Source organism: Priapulus caudatus, unplaced genomic scaffold (assembly GCF_000485595.1).
Source record: "Priapulus caudatus unplaced genomic scaffold, Priapulus_caudatus-5.0.1 Scaffold1765, whole genome shotgun sequence".
In the NCBI taxonomy this organism is placed as follows: Eukaryota; Metazoa; Priapulida; class Priapulimorpha; order Priapulimorphida; family Priapulidae; genus Priapulus; species Priapulus caudatus.
The window spans coordinates 14,046-33,369 of record NW_014578826.1 but is presented as its reverse complement, the minus strand read 5'-3'; the positions used below and the strand labels follow the sequence as shown (position 1 = coordinate 33,369).

General features: G+C 44.0%; 1 protein-coding gene across 3 annotated transcripts in view; it reads right to left on the bottom strand.

The window, feature by feature from the left end:
• LOC106817551 (serine/threonine-protein kinase Nek9-like) overlaps positions 1 to 19,324 on the bottom strand; it is a 45,259-nt gene that overhangs the window by 12,766 nt on the left and 13,169 nt on the right. For 2 of the 3 annotated variants that reach the window (XM_014822226.1, XM_014822225.1), the window contains exons 2-4: positions 17,398 to 17,567; positions 16,902 to 17,085; positions 15,796 to 15,858 (exon numbers count right to left, since the gene is read on the bottom strand). In XM_014822226.1, the coding sequence (XP_014677712.1) occupies positions 15,796 to 15,858; positions 16,902 to 17,085; positions 17,398 to 17,495 (345 nt within the window). In that variant the 5' untranslated portion in view covers positions 17,496 to 17,567. Of the gene's footprint in view, positions 1 to 15,795; positions 15,859 to 16,901; positions 17,086 to 17,397; positions 17,568 to 18,643; positions 18,726 to 19,324 lie in introns of all 3 variants that reach the window. The other variant, XM_014822224.1, reaches the window with a different exon arrangement.

Sequence of the window (19,324 nt, the reverse complement as noted above, 5' to 3'; positions counted from 1 at the left end):
GTGTATATATTGGTCTTAGTATTTCCAAAAGTTCATTTAAATTATTATATAATATTATCATAATAATTATATTATATATAACTATATAAAAAATATATGTAATATGATTTTAAACTCGATTATAATGATAATATCATGAATCGTAATTATTATTGATTTTTATTTTAATCTTATTAGATTCGATTTAATATTTATATAAAATCAGAATTATTTTGCTAGAATGTAGTGCTACAGTCAATATAATTAAATATTAATCACTAGATATCCGTGAAATCAATATTTGTAAAAATGATTAATTTATGGTCATATTTTTATTTCTAATCTCGGACATACAGTAATTTCAAAAAATATTGATTGATGAAGTAGCATCATCAATCAATTAAAAAAATTGTTTCAATATCATATATATATATAATATAAGGAATATTTGAACTAATAATACTTAATATGTTATCTAATAATTTACGAAACGTATTTAATATCACATTTTATGTCTTGAATCCTGTCTTAATAAATGATTTATCTTGATATAAATAAATTTTCGAATAATAATATTCCTATCATTATCCGATATCCAAAATATGATCAATTAATGAATTATATCTGAATCTGATCGATTATTAAATTTAAAAAAATGTAACTGAAACGTTGAATTCGAAACTTATCTTATTGAAAATTAATGATTTCGCTCTAATTTAATTCTAATATTTTCCAAAATTCTCATTAACATGATAAATCATTATAATTATATTTAAGGGTCAAGTATTATATAAAATATTTCGTCTTTATGATAAAATAAGAAATTTAGTTAAATTAAGTTATCATTGCCGAATATGATTATGAAAATGTCAATTAGTTCATATAACAACTTTTTTGTTTTTATAAATTAAAGTTGTATCCCGATATAAATAAAAATTAATTAAATATTATCCGTTTTTCATGATTCTAAAAATATAGCATTAAATTATATTTTTTCCTAATAATAATGTGTGAAATATTATATTCTCTTTATTTGTTTTAATAAACTTCATTCAACAATTTAAGTATATATATATACTGATCTAATTTATCATATAAATCTTAGAAAATAAATTAAATCTTTCATTTAATTTTTATAAAATATCTTCGAGATCTTATCTTAAATGATTAATTTGTCTAGATATTTATTGATTAAGTTAGAAAATTTTCTAATTATATTACGTTTAATGAATTTTAATAATTTTTTATATTTACTGTCTTATTAAATTATGAAATTTCTAATATTATTCTATTGTTTGATTATTATGTCTATACTTTAAATGTCTTATATGTTTTAAAATAAAAATGTCTTTGTCAATATGCTTGGTCCATTATGATTACTGTAGTTTTATAATCTATTAACTGTATAGTTCTTTTTCAATTTTATGTTTTATTAAAAATTGTATGAAATTATATGTTTATGTTCATCTCTTTTATCATGTTCATTCGACTAAATTTTCGAAATTATGAATTTCCTATAGAAATAATCAATTCATTCTCATTAGATTAAATATCTATCGTATTATTGTGATATTTATATATTTCTGTTGATAATTGTATCGCTTTGATCTTATATGTAATTTTATATTATCATTCTGTATATATCAAATATCCTTTTCTTATCTTTGTGTTTTAATAATTAAAATTTATATTTGATCTTCTATAGTATATTATCAATCTCTTCCATTTCTTGATATCTTGTTTAATTATATATACCATTTTTTCATAGGATTAGATCATATTTTATTTAAATGATTATCATCATTATAAATTTTCTAATCCTGTAGCCATAGATGTAGTTGAGGCAGGTGGCGAATTATCCTGGCAGCATAGATGTAGTCGTGAGCGGGAGGAAATTATCCTGTAACTAGATGTAGTCGTGCAGGCGGGTGGTGATTATCTCGTAACCATAGATGTAGTCTGATGAGCGGGCTGGGAATTATTCCTGTTAAAAAGCCATAGAATGTAGTGTGAGCTGTGTGGGAATTATCCTGCAGCCATAGATGTAGTGTGAGCTGAGTGGGAATTATCCTGCAAGCCATAGATGTAGTCGTGAGCGGGTGGAATCATCCTGCAGCCATAGAATGTAGTGTGAAGCGGGTGGGAATTATCCTGCAGCCCCTAGATGTAGTAGTTGGCGGGTGGAATTATCTGCAGCCATAGATGTAGTGTGAGAGGGTGGGATTATCTGCAGCCTAGATGTAGTGTGAGCGGGGGGATTATCTGCAACCTAGACATGTAGTGTGTGCGGGTGGCGAATTATCTGTAAATAGATTTGTATGTTGAGCGGTGGGAATCATCTCAGCCAAGTGTACGTGTGAGCTTGGTGGGCAATTATTCTGTACCTTAGATGTAGTTGAGCGCGTGGATTAATCCTGCAACCATAGATGTAGTGTGAGCGGCGTGGGAATATTCTGCAGCCATAGAGTATGTGAGCGCGGCAGAATTCATCCTGTAGCATAGATGTAGTCGTGAGCGGAGTGGGGAATTATCCTGCAGCATAGACTGAGTGTGAGCGGCGTGGAGTTATCTGCAACCATAGATGTAGTGTCGCGGGGGGAATTATTCCTGCAGCCATATGGATGTAGCGTGTGAGCGGTGTGGGAATTATCCTGTAACATAGAATGTAGTGTGAGCGGGTAAGGGAATTATCCTGCAAACCATTAGGTTAGTGTGAGAGGGTGGATTATCCCTGTAGCCATAATGTAGTGTGAGTGCCCGGTTGGGAATTACTGCGCCATAGATGTAGTGTGATTGCGGGTGGGAATTTCTGCAGCCATAGATGTAGTGCTGCAGCGGGTGGCGATTATCCTGTAACCATAGATGTAGTGTTAGCGGGGGGAATTATCCTCGTAGCCATAGATGTAGTTGTGAGCTGGGTGGGAATTATCCTGCCAACCATAGATGTAGTGTGCAGCGGGTGGGAATTATCCTGTAGCCCATAGATGGTAGTGTGGAGCAGACAGGAATCATCCTGCAACCATAGATGTAGTGTGAGTGCGGGTGGGAATATATCTTGCAGCCATAGATGTAGTGTTTAGCTGGGGTTGGATTATCCTGAGCTTAGATGTAGTTGATGCGGGTGGGTGAATTATCCTGAGCCATAGATGTGTGTGAGCGGACAGATTATCTGTAGCCATGGCTCGCAAACACACACACATACAACATATATATATATTGGTCAAGTTTAGCCAAATTACAACATTGCGGGTAATAGGTTAACGTTCGCGTTGCGAGGTACAGAAGTGCAAACATTACGGCGTGTCGGCCGTGGCGCGTAGTTACAGTGCGGGCCGACTGAAGTGTCGTATATGCCGCTAGCAGCAGGGCCGACTGAAGTGTCGTATATGCCGCAAGCAGCAGGGCCGACTGAAGTGTCGTATGCCGCCCGCAGCAGCGGCAATCACGACAAAATGTCAACGTGACGAGACGCATAAAAACGTCGCAAAACACCGCATAAATTCCACTAATCAAGTTTACTACGCAGATTTATCAACGCGTTCGCTTTCATTAACGCGCGGACCGTCGCATCGACTCTTCACGTCAGCCTATATATATGCATGCAATCCCGACGCGACCCATAAAGTGGGTAAGCACACACGCGCGCGACATCCATAAACCGAGTCGAGTCATTAATTCGAGCACATAAATGCGCCGATGTGAAATCATATGACCGCCGCGGATAAGCACGTTATATACCCGGCCGGCCGCCAATGACACCGTGAGAGACTAATTGCGCAGGCCTGATTAAGTGTCTTGCTATAGTAGCTCGTTTGGTCACAGCCAAGTGTACGGACGTGCGTGCAAGTGCTGATACAACATATATAACATATAGCTCGCTAGACGTGTTTGATATCACCCTGTTGGTGATGGTTACATAAATTAAAACAACAGCGACTCCATCAATCGTGACGTAGTCAATTTAAACAAATGAATAAACAATAAAAAACTGCGTTTCAATGCGTTTCCTAGGTGCAAAACCATCCAACTGCCACGCTGTTTAACCGTGCCCGGCTGTGCACACAGATTAAGCTGAATAGACCGACTAAGAGCAAGCCGACAAGCAGGAAGGCACACAGGAAACAAACAAACACTTGTGTTTACATCGGCCAGCTTGTGGGGAACGACGGGGGAGGGGATAGATAAGGGCTCCACTATAGACGCTTGTTTCATTCATAATCGGGCCTCATACCATGATGGCAATGCACACTGCTGACGTAGGCAGGCAGTGAGCTTTTGCAAGCACGCACGCACACACACACACACACGCACACGCACACACACACACACACGCGCGCGCGCACGTACACGCACACACACACGCGCGCGCACACGCACACGCACGCGCACGCGCACGCGCACGCACACGACATGTATTATAACCAGGAGCGTCACATGTATATATTGTGACGCTCCTGATATATAACACAACAATCCATAAACACTGCCAGCACCAGGGATTGGCTGGTATACCCCCCCCCCTCCGTCCACCGGACCCTTCCCTAAAAGGTGGAGCAGAGGATGTGAATCACCTGCAGAATCACTCTGCACACGCAGCGGCGACGATCACGGCACGTTATATGCGCGTATCACCGACCGCCTACTGACGACTGCTAGGCCGACGATGATCGGTCGGCACAAGCTCTTATAGCGGCGTGTTCTCACAACGCACGTGCAGATTCTGAGAGCGTCGGCCCGCATCTGTGCTGTGTCTAGTAAACAGCCGCCTTGGATCGTACCGCAAACTAAACGCGTGGGGAGCTCAACTTAGTGAACGTAAATAATACCGTATAAAGGTAAGACAACTACTTGCGTTCGGCGTGCGTGCGTGCGGCGTGGTCGTGTGCGTGCGTGCGGCGTCGTCGTTTGCGTGCGTGCGCGTCTGTGTTCGTTTCCATTTATGGTTTTTATAGATTTCACCAAGAGCTATAATAATACATGTATTATTAGCTCTACATTTCCCGGGATCGTAACCTGCGATCGCCGGCGTGAACGATGACAAGCAGAGTCGCACGTGACGCGGACGACTGATCAACGTGTATTGCCAGTACTGCTTCGCTCCACACACGGTCCTCGTTGCGAAAACCCTGACAAAAGTCACATCGCTAGCTCTGGCTCTTGGATAAAATTCACCGAAGATTAATCAAATGCCTTTAGATAGAGTGAATAACTATGTACTAACGATTGCCTACGAAAATACCTACGAAATTGCCGAAAAACGATTGCCTACAAAACTACTAAACTACAAAACAAACAAAACTACAACTAACAACTACAACTACAACTACAACTACAACTACAACTAACAAAAACTACAAAACTCAATCTGGTGCCCTCACACCATAGCGATCACCAGTTGCGTATGGTTGCGAAAAAAAATAGTGGTCATAAGTTCCGAACGCAACTCACCGAACTAATAGGTTTTATAGGTTTCGCGTACGCAACAAGCACGCAGGTGAGTCGCAGACGACACGCAGAGTAAGTTCAGAAATTTTGAACATGTTCAATAATTCTCTGCCAATGGCCTGCCGATCATTTATACGCAACAGGGACGCAACAGGTACGCTACGCACCGGAACACGATCGCAACACGATCCGCCAACGGTACGCCAACTCATAAGTTATGAAACGCAGGTGATCGCAGGTCCAAATTTGAGGTATCTGGCCAGGTTTTGGTAGGCGTACATGTTGCGAATGTGTTGCGTACGCTGTTGCGGATCATGTTGCCAATCGTGTTGCGTGCCTGTTGCGATCCTGTTGCGTGTGTAGCGTACCCCAACCTAATTGTGCGTATCCAACCTATTAGTTGCGTGGAGTTGCGTGTTAGTTGCGTACTACATGCGTGTGAGAAATGGTATAAATAGTGGGCCTTTTCTAGATCGGTGTTAGTTTGGTTGGTGGACCTCCGAGGTGACAAACATGGAGCTACCTCCTGATGTTATTGGACATCAGTTTTAATCTGGTCAATTTAGCCACTCCAACACATACAGAATAGAATAAACAGAAGGGGGGAGAAGAAGAAGAGAAGAAGAAGAAGAGAAGAAGAAGAAGAAGAAGACAAGAGAAGAAGAGTGTGGGTTAGACCATGGATTAGCAGGCGCCTTGACTTTTGAGTCTCTACGACCAGCTTCTGGTGGAGCTCCGGAACGATTTCGGTTTACGGTTCCGTTATTACAGGTTTTTATTTATAAACAGGTTTTATGACAGCGTTTTACCACGTGACCGATATTCGCAACTAGCACGCAACTAGCACGCAGGTCCAACGCAACTTGTAAATATTGAACGCACTCAAACGCAACTCGTAAGTTCTGCACGCAGGTGATCGCAGATATTGGGAGAATCATAAGTTCAGTTCGCAAACCCACACGCAACCCACACGCAACTCACACGCAACCCATAGGTTGAATAGGTTAAGGTGCGTCACACCATAGCGATCACCAGTTGCGTATGGTTGCGAATAAAAAATAGTGGGCATAAGTTCCGAACGCAACTCACACGCAACTAATAGGTTTCATAAGTTTGAAGCACGCAGGTGATCGCAGACACACGCAGAGTAAGTTCCGAAATTTTGAACTGTTCAATAATTCTCTGCGAATGCCTGCGATCATTTATACGCAACAGGGACGCAACAGGTACGCTACGCACGGAACACGATCGCAACACGATCGCAACTGGTACGCAACTCATAAGTTATGAACGCAGGTGATCGCAGGTCCAAATTTGAGGTATCTGGCCAGGTTTTGGTAACGTACATGTTGCGAATGTGTTGCGTACTGTTGCGATCATGTCGTGTTGCGTGCCTCGTTGCGATCATGTTGCGTGTGTAGCGACCCCCAACCTATTGTGCGTATTCCCAGCGTATCCCCAACCTATTGTTGCGTGTTTGAGTAGCGTGTTAGTTGCGTACTACATGCGTGTGAGAAATGGTATAAATAGTTTGGCCTTTTCTAGATCGGTGTCAGTTGTTGGTGGACGTCTCCGAGGTGACAACATGGAGCTACTTATTGCTGTTATTGGATATCAGTTTAATCTGGTCAATTTAGCACTCCAACACATACAGAATAGAATAATAGGAGAAGAGAAGAAGAAGAAGAAGAAGAAAAAAGAAGAAGAAGAAGAAGAGTGTGGGTTTAGACCATAGATTAGCAGGCGCCTTGACTTTGTCTCTACGACCAGCTTTTGGTGGAGCTCCGGAACGAGGACCAAGGTGCATTCAAGAACTTCATGAGGGATGCCCCCGAGATGTACCGATGAGCTGCTACGGAGAGTTGGTCCTCGCATCACCAAGCAAAACACCATGTACAGGTTGCCCCTGGACCCTGGCCTGAAGCTGGCAGTCACTTTGCGGCACCTGGCCTCGGTACCAAGTACTCCGACATGGCAATTTACCGTTATTACAGGTTTTTATTATTAACAGGTTTTTATATTACAGGTTTTTACCACGTGACCGATATTTGCAATTAGCACGCAACTAGCACGCAGGTCCAACGCAACTTGTAAGTTTTGAACGCACTCAAACGCAATCTCCTAAGTTCTGGCACGCAACTCACACGCAACTCGCACGCAACTCGTACGCAGCAGGTGATCGCAGATATTGGGGATCATAGTTCAGTTCGCAACCCACACGCAACCCATACGCAACCCACACGCAACCCACACGCAACTCACACGCAACCCATAGGTTGAATAGGCTAGAAATTGACAAAATTGTTGATTTGGGTTGCGTTTGTGCGGTATAAAAATATTTTTTACACGCAACTCATAGGTTTCAGCATACGCTATGGTGTGACGGGGTCTTTAGAAATTGACAAAAATTGTTGATTTGGGTTGCGTTTGGTGCGTATAAAAAATTTTTTACACGCAACTCATAGGTTTCAGCATACGCTATGGTGTGAGGGCACCAGTACGCCGTTTTGAATTCCAAACGAATATCAATGTTTTTCACGGTGGTCTGCTCCCACATCACCAAGGATTATTGTCAGGAGTGTCATATAATATAAAGTCTATATTACGACACTCGTGATATATTGTTGCCTACAAGTGATCGCGTGCGCACGCATGCATACCGACACGCACGCAAGCGCATGCGTACACACACGCACGCACGCGCGCCACGCGCACGCACGCACGCACGCACGCACGCACACACACAACACACACACACACACACACCACGGACACACACGCACACCACACACACACCCCCCACCCACACGGACACACACGACACACACATGCACGCACGGCACGCAACGCACGCACGCACGCACGCACACGCACGGACACACGCCAAGCACGCGCGCATGCGCCGGCGTACACATACACGCTCGCACGCACGGACACACACACATGCACACACGTAAGCACGCGCGCATGCGCACGCGCACACATACACGCTAGCACGCACGCACGCACGCACGCACACACACACACGGCCGCGCGCGCACGGACACACACACATGCACACACGCACGCACACAGGCGCGCGCACGCACGGACACACACACACACACGCACACACACACACACACATGCCACACACACACACACATGCACGCACACGCACGCACGGGTACCCACGCGCACGCACGGGTACCCACGGGCACACGCACGGGTACCCACGGGCACGGCACGGGTACCACGGGCACGCACGGACCACGCACGCACGCACGCACGCACACGCATGGATACACACAGGCACGCACGCCAAGCACGCGCACACATACACGCCCACACGCACGACGGACACACACACATGGAAGCACGCGCGCGCATGCGCACGCGCTTGCGCACGCGCACAACATACACGCACGCACGCCACACACCACACACGCACGCACGCACGCACGCACGCACACACACATGCACATACACGCGCGCGCGCACGGACACACACACACAAGCACGCACACACACGCGCGCGTGTATGGACACACACACACGTGCACACACGCAGGCACGCGCACACACGCACACACGAGCGCGTGCACGGACACACACACGCGCGCACGCACGCGCACACACGCACACTCACACACACGCGCGCACACTCCGGCTCAGTAGGAGGACCAGGCGCTACTCGCCGCTTCATGTTACACAGAAGCACGGCGTGATTGAGGGATGCAGCGATTAGATTAGCACACACACATCATCGCCGCCGCCATTAGCCAGTAGCAGGCAAACGAGCCGACGACAGGCACCCACCTCGTGGCTAACCCCACACAGCTACGCACCGCGCTGCTGCTGCTGGTCCTATACGCGAACGAGGTGATCAGACGGATATTTCGGGGCTGTGCGCTGACACAAACACGCGGTTTCCGACGGCTGCACGACGACGCGGTGTGGCTTCAGCAAAGCCCCTATGATTGGTAGATTGGTTGATAACAAGTACCGGCAGCGGGAGAAGGTTACGCATTATTTTTAACGCTGGCGGCTACGCATGTGCGTGCTTGCGTGTGCGTGCGTGTGCGAGGGTATGTGTGCACGCGTGATGGTGCATGCGTGCATTCGCGTGCGCGCGAATGCGAGCGTTAATATATCACACCCTAGGCAGTTCGTTGAGCAGCACGCACAGATGGTCAGAAACATCAGAGTAGACACGACGACCCCCCATACCGTCATATATACCTGCGCCGTGTGCGCTTAGGTCCGCTAGTTAGCGCGTGCGTAAGTAGCACTCAAGTATCGCTGCTCCACGTTTATACTGTTTAGACTCGCATCTGATTATGATTGAAGCAGTTTGGAAGCCTCAGCTAAACACACGCTGAAAGCACGAGGGGGTAAAAAACCGTTAGATCTCCGCTCGATCTACAAACGAGCACTCATCATTTGTCATTCTCTCACACTTACCGGCAATCCCGACACCTACAGCCCACAAAGCTACTGCAGAAACACACTGTATGTGATATACACACTGTGTGTATAAATGCTCATGGGTGAGATCAAGAGCGTATAAAGAAGGCCTTCTTTATACGCTTCTAACGTCTTCTTTATGAGCCTTCTTTATACGCTCTTGGTGAGATACTATACCATCAAGAGCGTATAAAGAAGGCCTTCTTTATACGCTCTTGATACCATGTATAGATGTGCTCGCGGGTGAAAATAAAAACGATACATCGCCTGGTGTGGAACAGTGACAGGAACGCCCTCGCATACAGACAGTGAGAACGCACACAGACAGTGAGAACGCCCTCACATACAGACAGTGAGAACGCACACAGACAGTGAGAACGCACACAAAACGTGAAAATCTACAGTAACGTGGTTCGACGGCGTGGCAACGTGTGGCGACGCGTTTCTGTCGTCTGCTAACTTTTGGCGCCTTTCCTTCTTCAGTCTTCACACTGACATTTCCACTTTCTCCTTCATTTCAGCGAGCGCAGCGGAGGCCGGCCAGCAGGCTCTTGCTGCGGCCACTAGTGACGCGCGGGTGGCGACAGCTGGCGTGCGCATCATGCTCTACGTGCTCGGCGGCGTCTACGTGCTGACAGGCGTGCTCATCATCGTGTCGAACCTGTGCGCGATCGCCGCCGTCGCGTCCGAGCGCGCGCTCCACCGGCCCGTCAACTACTACGTGGCGTCCATCTGCGGCGCCAACCTGCTGACGGCGCTCGCGCTGGCGCCCGTCGTCGTCATGCTGCTGCAGAGCGCCGCCGCCGTGTCGGCGACGACGCGCTGCAGCATGCGCATCGCGCAGCAGTTCGGCGCCGACGTCGTGCTGTCGCACAGCGTCGGCGTCATGGTCGCCATCGCGTTCGACCGCTACCGCGCCGTGCTGCATCCGCAGCGGGCTCCCCGCGGCGCCGCACGCTGTTTCGTCGTCATCGCAGCGCTGTGGCTCGTCGCCGGCCTGTACGCGCTCTACCCGACGCTCGCTTTCCTCAACAGCCGGCGGCAGGAGTACCTGCAGCCGAACAGCACGCACGAGTACTGCTACTACAGCCGGCGCGCGCTGCGAGCAAAGTACCTCGTCGACTTCATCTTCGGCTACGTCGTGCCGCTGCTGCTTACGTCGGCGCTGTACGGCCGCATCATACACCGGCTGTGGCGGCGCGAGATGCAGGGAGCGGCCGCCCCGCACGCCGCCGAGCACATGTGGTCGTGGAAGCGACGCAGCATCAAGATGGCCGTCTCGATTCTCGTCGTTTTCGCCTGCTGCTGGCTGCCGACGCACGTCATCAAACTGTCGACGCTAGGTGGCGCCAACTACTACGACGACACGTTGGCGATACTGCGCCACTTTGCGACCATTCTTAGCTTCTGCAGCAGCTGGATCTACGTCGTCGTCTACGCTCACTTCAACAAACAGTTTCGGCGCGTCGCTATCTCGATCATCAGCTGCCACTGGTGCTGGTCGCAGGGCGGACTGCCGCGTAACCTTAGCAGCAGCAGCAACTCGTCTAACTTTGTCACTTCTGCAGCCTCGAAGACGCTTGCGTGTAAGAGGAGCTCAAACACAAGCACATCTTTGTGAACTATGCTTGCAGGAGAGGATCACACAAAGGCACATCTCTGTGAACTTTGCTTGTATGAGGCTCAAACAAAAGCACATCTTCCTGAACCATGCTTGCAAGAGAGGCTCAAACAAAGGCACATCTTTGTGAACCATGCTTGCAAGAGAGGCTCAAACAAAAGCACATCAGTGTAAGCCATAATTGCAGGCGCAACTCCTACACAAGCACATCTGTAAGAGCGATAACTTTAGAAGCTCTAAAACTAGCGCATCTGTGTGAACAATGACGGCAAGATTAGCTCAAAAAAATAAATCTGTACTTCTAGCCATGGCACGAACTGTGCTACACAAAAATAGGGCTAAACATGGTGGTTTTGGTAAAGTAGTCATTTTTAAAGAGGCTGTTATCTCAAGGAGTAGTCAGGCGTCTACTCCACCCAAGCCACGATCCACCCCCGTATAAGTTTAAACCATAAATGTCTAGAGACGTAGAGAGGTAGATTTATAGTTTCCTAGCACTTGACGTTTGAACTGTGTTTATATCAGCGACATAAGAGAGTAGTAATTGGGCCTTATCACACGAACGGATATAAACGGGCGAGCGCAGCTGTTTGAATATTAAAAATGGAAGTGGTATAAATTAAATTGTTATTAATTATTACTTCGCCGGACCAAAATTATTGACACGTTCAAGTTGTTATGTACGACAGGGGTACACATGCGATTTAAAAAAATTGAATCACAGGGGAGCAAATACGTTCCTGTCACATCACATTGAATATTTCACACCCGCGCATCCGATGCCTCCATGGATTGCTGTGCAAGAAACTTACACGCGACGTAGTGTGCATGCCTGCACGATATAATAATATTTCCCGCACAACAATATAAGCTTTCATACGCTGAGTTCGCAAACCAGCGCCCCACTGTGTCTTTATTTTACGCAATTCTTCCCCAACAATAGTCAAAGAATTTTGTAACGTTATGTTTGTTTACTGGTATGTATGAGTGCGGGTTAGTTGATCCTTATGGCTTCTACAAATGGAGCAAGAGGATAAAATAGAGATAGGACAAGAAAGAGAGCGAGCGAAAGAAAGGCGAGTGATTAGAGAAAGAGAGCGAGAGAGAGACGAGACAAAGACAAAGACAGACAGAGACAGACAGAGAGAGAGAGAGAGAGAGAGAGAGAGAGAGAGAAAGAGAGAGAGAGAGATAGAGAGAAGAGAGAAGAGAGAGGGGGAGGAAGAGAGAGAGAGAGACGAGACAAAGACAGATAAAAGATAGATACATACATACATACATAGATAGCTATATAGATAGATAGATAGATAGATAGATAGATAGATAGATAGATAGATAGATAGATAGATAGATAGAGAAGAGAGAGAGGGGAGGAAGAGAGAGAGAGAGAGAGACGAGAGAGAGACAGAGACAGATAGAGAGAAGAGAGCAGAGAGAGGGGGAGGAAGGGAGAGACGAGACAAAGACAGAGACAGAGACAGACAGAGAGAGACAGAGAGAGAGAGATAGAGAGAGAAGAGAGAGGGGGAGGAAGAGAAAGAGAGAGAGACGAGACAAAAACAGATCAAACACAGACAGATAGATAGATAGATAGATAGAGAAAGAGAAAGAGAAAGAGAGAGAGAGAGAGAGAGAGAGAGAGAGAGAGAGAGAGAGAGAGAACGGAAAAGGGCCAGGACAGACAACATATGAACCATGTTCTATATAAATCACTTATTGCGAGTAAATACGTATGTATATAAAGCCTGTTTCAGTGTTTGCCTTATTATGACCACTGCTGCAATAGTACGATACATGTTGACACTGAACTAGATCTTTTTAGTTATTCCTCTGACTGTTACTACACTGGATATATATAAGGTCGAAATATATGTAAATAGCACTTTACTATGGGGTCTCGGTATGTACACAAGGCACGCAGCAAGGCAATCGTCAAGAGAAAAGCTTGTTTACTATAGAGGGTCAGCACTAATGACCACACGAGGGAGGAAGGGAGGGAGGGAGGGAGGGAGGGAGGGAGAGACGGAGGAAGGGAAGGAGGGACAATATACGTATGTGTGTGTGCGTGTGTGCGTGCGTGCGTGCGTGCGTGCGTGCGTGCGTGTGTTCCTCTGTGTGTGCGCGTGCGAGCGTGGTGAGCGCGCTCGCGCGCGCATGTGTATGCGCCTGTGTCTGCACGCGTGTATGTGTGCATGCGCGTGCGGAATGCGTATGTTATCAGGAGTTAATGAGACGAACTCTTTGTCTCATTAACTCCTGATGTTATGTATGTATGTACGGGTGTGTGCGTATATTGCAAAAGAACAAGAGAGAGCAAGAGAGAATGTCTGAGAGCCTGAGAGAAAGCGAGACAGACAGACAGACAGACAGACAGACAGACAAGAAAGGCGCTGCTGCCATTTTGATTAATGACCTGATCTGAAATCAGTGTTGGGGAGTGATCAATTAATAATAACTGCAAAATTTAATGAATCGTTTACACTCATTAATTTTCGACCTCAACAATATTTCTACAATTATGTCTGTCAAACCATATGATCAATCCATACAGACACTTGATACGCGACAGTCTTGTTCAGATTTATACTACTACTTACTATATTATGCAATATATACATATAGAAGTGTGTTGCGTGCATGCAGGCGTGTTGTATATAGACATATATATATATATACGCCTGTGTATGTGCGTGTGTGTGTGTGCACATGGCAACATATATATCACCGACCACTGCTCTTCCACATGAAACAATATCTCAGATCCCCATGATTCGCCATGGCTGTGAGACCAGTAGGCCTACACAATGCAATATATGTTTTTTGCAGCTAGGTTACGCAGTAGCCAGGCTATGCAGCCCGACTACATTATATAGGCACAAGGCTTATCAGCCTATTAAAAGCATAGAGTCACTACATATACACTGTCAATAAAATATTTTACTGATTTCAAAACGGATACCTAATATAGTCAAATTGCCAATTAATATTAATCAGGAGTGAATAAGAACAAACCTAAGCGAAGTGAAATAATAACATTTGTTTTTATATGTACTCCTGATATAATCGTTTAAATTTTGTAGCAATAGAAGCAATAAAAAAGCACACGATGTTTGATTCTCGTTTTTATAACCGACACCCTCTCGCGTTGTCACCATGGAGACAGCTAAGCATGTCTTTATTTACTTTGTAAATACCTGAACAAATAGATCATACTAATGCGCCTTACTCTTTAATGTTTCCTAGCAGTTATTTGCGAAGGCATGAAACTGCACTCACAAATGACAATCACTGTAATCTGTCAGTTACCGTCTATAAATCAGGTCGATTAAGTAAGCTTACACTTAGCCGAGATTTGAAGTGTCAAGTATTCATTCAAAAAGTCATGCAATTATTTGCTCAACTACCTGCCAACTTTTATCAGCTTTAATTGGCTGTAGTTGGCATGGTTGGTAATGAAGTGATTAACTACACCACGATAATATATTATAGGACATTACAGGCTTAGAGACTAAGATAGTTTTAGTAAGTACATGACTGTAATTTATCACCGTGCATCTGTGTGCGTGTGAGCGTGCGTGCGTACACGTGCATGCATACACGTGCATGCATACACGTGCGTGAGCGGTCAGCATGTGCATGACCCATTACGGAAAGACACATAGATATATAGACAGGTGGATTTCTATAGTACAGTGATGTAAATCTGGTCTTCAGTGTGTGACATATGTCGATGTGGGCATCATTTTAGGATACATGTCTTAGGTGTATAGGTTGTATTTGCAACAACTGCATGGTTCCATCCGAGGGCCTTCGTCACAACAATCACAACAATCGTAAAGTTAGGACAAAACTTAGGACTATGATAAAACAGTAACAGACTATAGTATACTAGGATGCTGCCAGAAAATGATGAATGTATAATGATGAATGATGAAAAAGGTATGATGAATTTTCCTGACAAAGGTTCATGGCAAACAAGTAAGAATATCCACTAGGACATAGGACTGTAACTATTTGACAACCATTCACCTCTTGGGTTACATATGAGAACCATCATAATTGGCAAATATAACCTATACGGCAATCTTGGTCCGAGTTATTCGTTTGTCCATTCATTTGTCATGCACACACAGCAAGATATTGTACATGCCTAGCTGTGCAAACATGGTAATGATGCACTGTTTATTTTAGTACTATAGTATGATAACTATGTAATACGACAAGAGCTATAGTAACAAGAAGTAATAGACCTCTTCTAGAATGAAAAGCTTGTCGATCTACATGCAATGTCACATGCCACTTACAGTCCAAGTGTACAACTCTCCCTCAACCGTTACCACAGCAAAGTGATGAGGTCCTAACGCCACCTGGCGAGAAAAATACTCTATAAATAAATAATAATGAAAAAAAAAACACGTATATCATATGATATGCTTAACCTGTATGATACAGGCGGTATGTTCCGCTTCACTACACTATCTACCAGTGAAGTGTAGTGAAGCGGAACCGGAACCGCCTGTATCATACAGGTTAATGATATGCTCTGCATTTACCAATTTTACATTTTGTTTGCTGAAAGGGAGTGCCATCTATGAGTAAAAGTTATAATAAAACGTTCAAGAATAGTTCCTTCGGAAGAACCTCTTAAATTTTATAAATCATAAATTCTTCAGAAATCATATGAACATCTACAAGACGTGAACATTTACACAGCCAACAGACCATCTGCTGCCATCACACAACATCGACGACGTACTGCATGGTTTTATTCCTGAAAGTGTGTAGCTTAGGTGCCACTGCCAGTTTGATACTTTATGATATCTACAAATTACTGACTGTGTCTCCGCACAGCTATGTAGGGCCTACAGCTTGCTGTACGGCTATCCTCACCTGAAGAGGACTATTGCCCTCCTTGAACAATTCTATCTTGTACATTGGTTCACATTGGGATACATGTTCTCTATCCTTGAACCGAAACGCCTATGAACTGAACTATGGCGAAGGAACTGGTGCTACGCTGGAGCGAGAGGTGACTAGTGCGAAGTGACTAGTGCTGCCACGTAGCGGTCGTCCTTTTGAGACATGTGAACGAGTGCTAACCTTTCGAGTGAGTGCTGGAAAAATGATGTTTAGAAAAAAAATTATGGAAGAATTTTTTTGTTAATAACATATATGGTGTCACTTGCGACTTAGATTCAGCGGATGGCATTGTTATTCCAAAAATAAACTTCTGCTGATTTATGGGAATTTTTTCGTAAGTATTACCGCCTATGGAAAATGATTTCCAGGCGTGAACCCTTAAAGTGTGTAGCTTAGGTGCCAGTTTGATACCTTATGATATCTACAAATTACTGGCTGTGTCTCCGCACAGCTATGTAGGGCCTACAGCTTGCTGTACGGCTATCCTCACCTGAAGAGGACTATTGCCCTCCTTGAACAATTCTATCTTGTAGGGAGCCAGTCTTCCACCTCCCCAGCAATACACCTCGCATGATTTGGAAGCGACGACGGGATGAAAGGACTGGTCAAACTCTAACGTTGTTGTGATACTTTGGTGGGAAGGCCGTTGGGCTGTCGGAGGTGCCTTCGCATCCCTGTGTAATGGCAGTTGACTAGGGTTAACTATGGCGAATTAATTACCCTCATTACTCATTCAAACTGGTTACCACTACATGGCACATCAAACCATTACGTTACTATACCAATAATACAATTTCTACACAGTTTCAACATTTTCAAAGGGGTAGATTTTGCTATCATATTTAACCTATGTCATGCGTATCACTTATAATATTGCTAAACAAATCAACAAAATATACTAATAATATAAAATACTTAATTTTTTTCAGACGATTGCCACATTCATTTTGCTATGTCAGAGTGAGCATCGACAATAACATACGTACAGCAGTGTTGGCTGCAGGAGTGGCCACTTCAGCAGTTCGTTGGAATCAGGTCGAATCCCTGGATCGGGAAAAAGAAGGCGAGACACCATGCTCTTCATCTCATCAGAATAATTTGTGCCAATGTCTTCATATCGTCCCTTCACAATCTCAGAAACAAGCCGCAGAGGATTCTGGAAAATGGTAATATAAAACCGAGGTTAACCTAGCACCTCTGTAGTTAACATGAAATATACTATATTGGTTTTGATTTGAATTGTGACTTGTTGTACTAACTTTACTGTTCTAACCTATAGTATTGTTAATCTATAGATCAGAAATTTGGTGAAAAATAGTTATCTGGATTAACTATTGCGTTATAGTTACGCATATCATATCAAACTTGGGCATGCTTCTCATAATAAAGACAAAACACAGTCTAGGGGGCATTTTAGTCATAGTTATATATGACATCTGTCTCACACAATGGCGTCTCAAACAATGCCTGGCTACTTAAATGTTCTATATAGTTACAATTCACATTACATGCAATATTGACTGAATATTATCGACCAACTCATATGGATTTTAATTTCTTATGGGACATGGGACTGCAATAGCCATTAACCTTCTTTGTTACCAGGTCCATATCCCCTAACTGCTACTAATAAGCCAATGTCGCATTTTGCAAAATGTTGTATACATTGTAGAACTTTTTGACTACAAAACAGTCTTCACACTGTCTATACACAGTCTGCACATAACCACACAGTCATATACACCGTAATACACAATCATAACCACACAGTCATATACACAGTAATACACAATCATAACCACACAGTCATATATACACAGTAATACACAATCATAACCACACAGTCATATACACAGTAATACACAATCATAACCACACAGTCATATATATATACACAGTAATACACAATCATAATCACACAGTCTGCACATAAACACAAATTAATTCTCGCTTCGAACACAATTCAAATTTATACAAACCATTTCAACACCCGAGAATAACACTTGAGTTTTTCACCTGACAAGTTTAAACTCTACAGGAAAGTTAAAGGCACGCTCTTTTCCTCAGCATGTATAAATATACTGGCCCACCACACGTGATTACACTGTAACAGGCTTTGCGTTGGTAGCTGTCCGCTATATAACATGGCTATAAAATGGGGTTACTGAGGATGTTCTATCAAAATTCTAATTTGGTTGGCTTATTCAAGTACACACATAGAAGGTAACCTACGCTAGCTTCGAACGCACGAGTTAGAGTGAGCAGTTCATACAGTACGCATCCCAGTGCCCAAATGTCACTCTTGTAGCTATACCTGCAATGCAGAGATAGTTACATATAAGTAGTTATACTACATATAGATATTACATATGAAGCAGTTCAGAAAATATTACCAGATACTCACCATTTTCGCCGATCTTATTTTATCAACTGCCTGTTTACTTGTTCAGTTTATTTTCTGTTTAATTTCAATCTTCATTTAATTTCACATATATACATATATAGGCACAAATGTGACACAAACACATAGTTGAGCTGACTATGTTTTCCAGATTTTACCATTTCAGTAGCTCCTGCCCCCCCCCCACTCAGCATATTAGGTGGACGCCTACGCTTGTTCCCTTATTTCAAAAACACCCCCATATCTCAGGAAGGACCATAATTTTTTACCCCCACTTTTCGCGGGCTTTTTGTCTCTTTTTCTACCCCTTATCTCAGGACTCAGTAGAAATACACCGTGAACCCCTTTTATTCGGTAGAAATAAAAGTCGGGGATTATCAATTCCTTACGGGCTGGTTTTAAACACCCCTTCTTAAAAATATCTCTGGGCCAGTTGAAACAAATATCCCCTTTTCTGTGTTTCTCCGGATAAACCTGCTAAATGTACTCCTTTTTAAAGGATTCACGGGTCG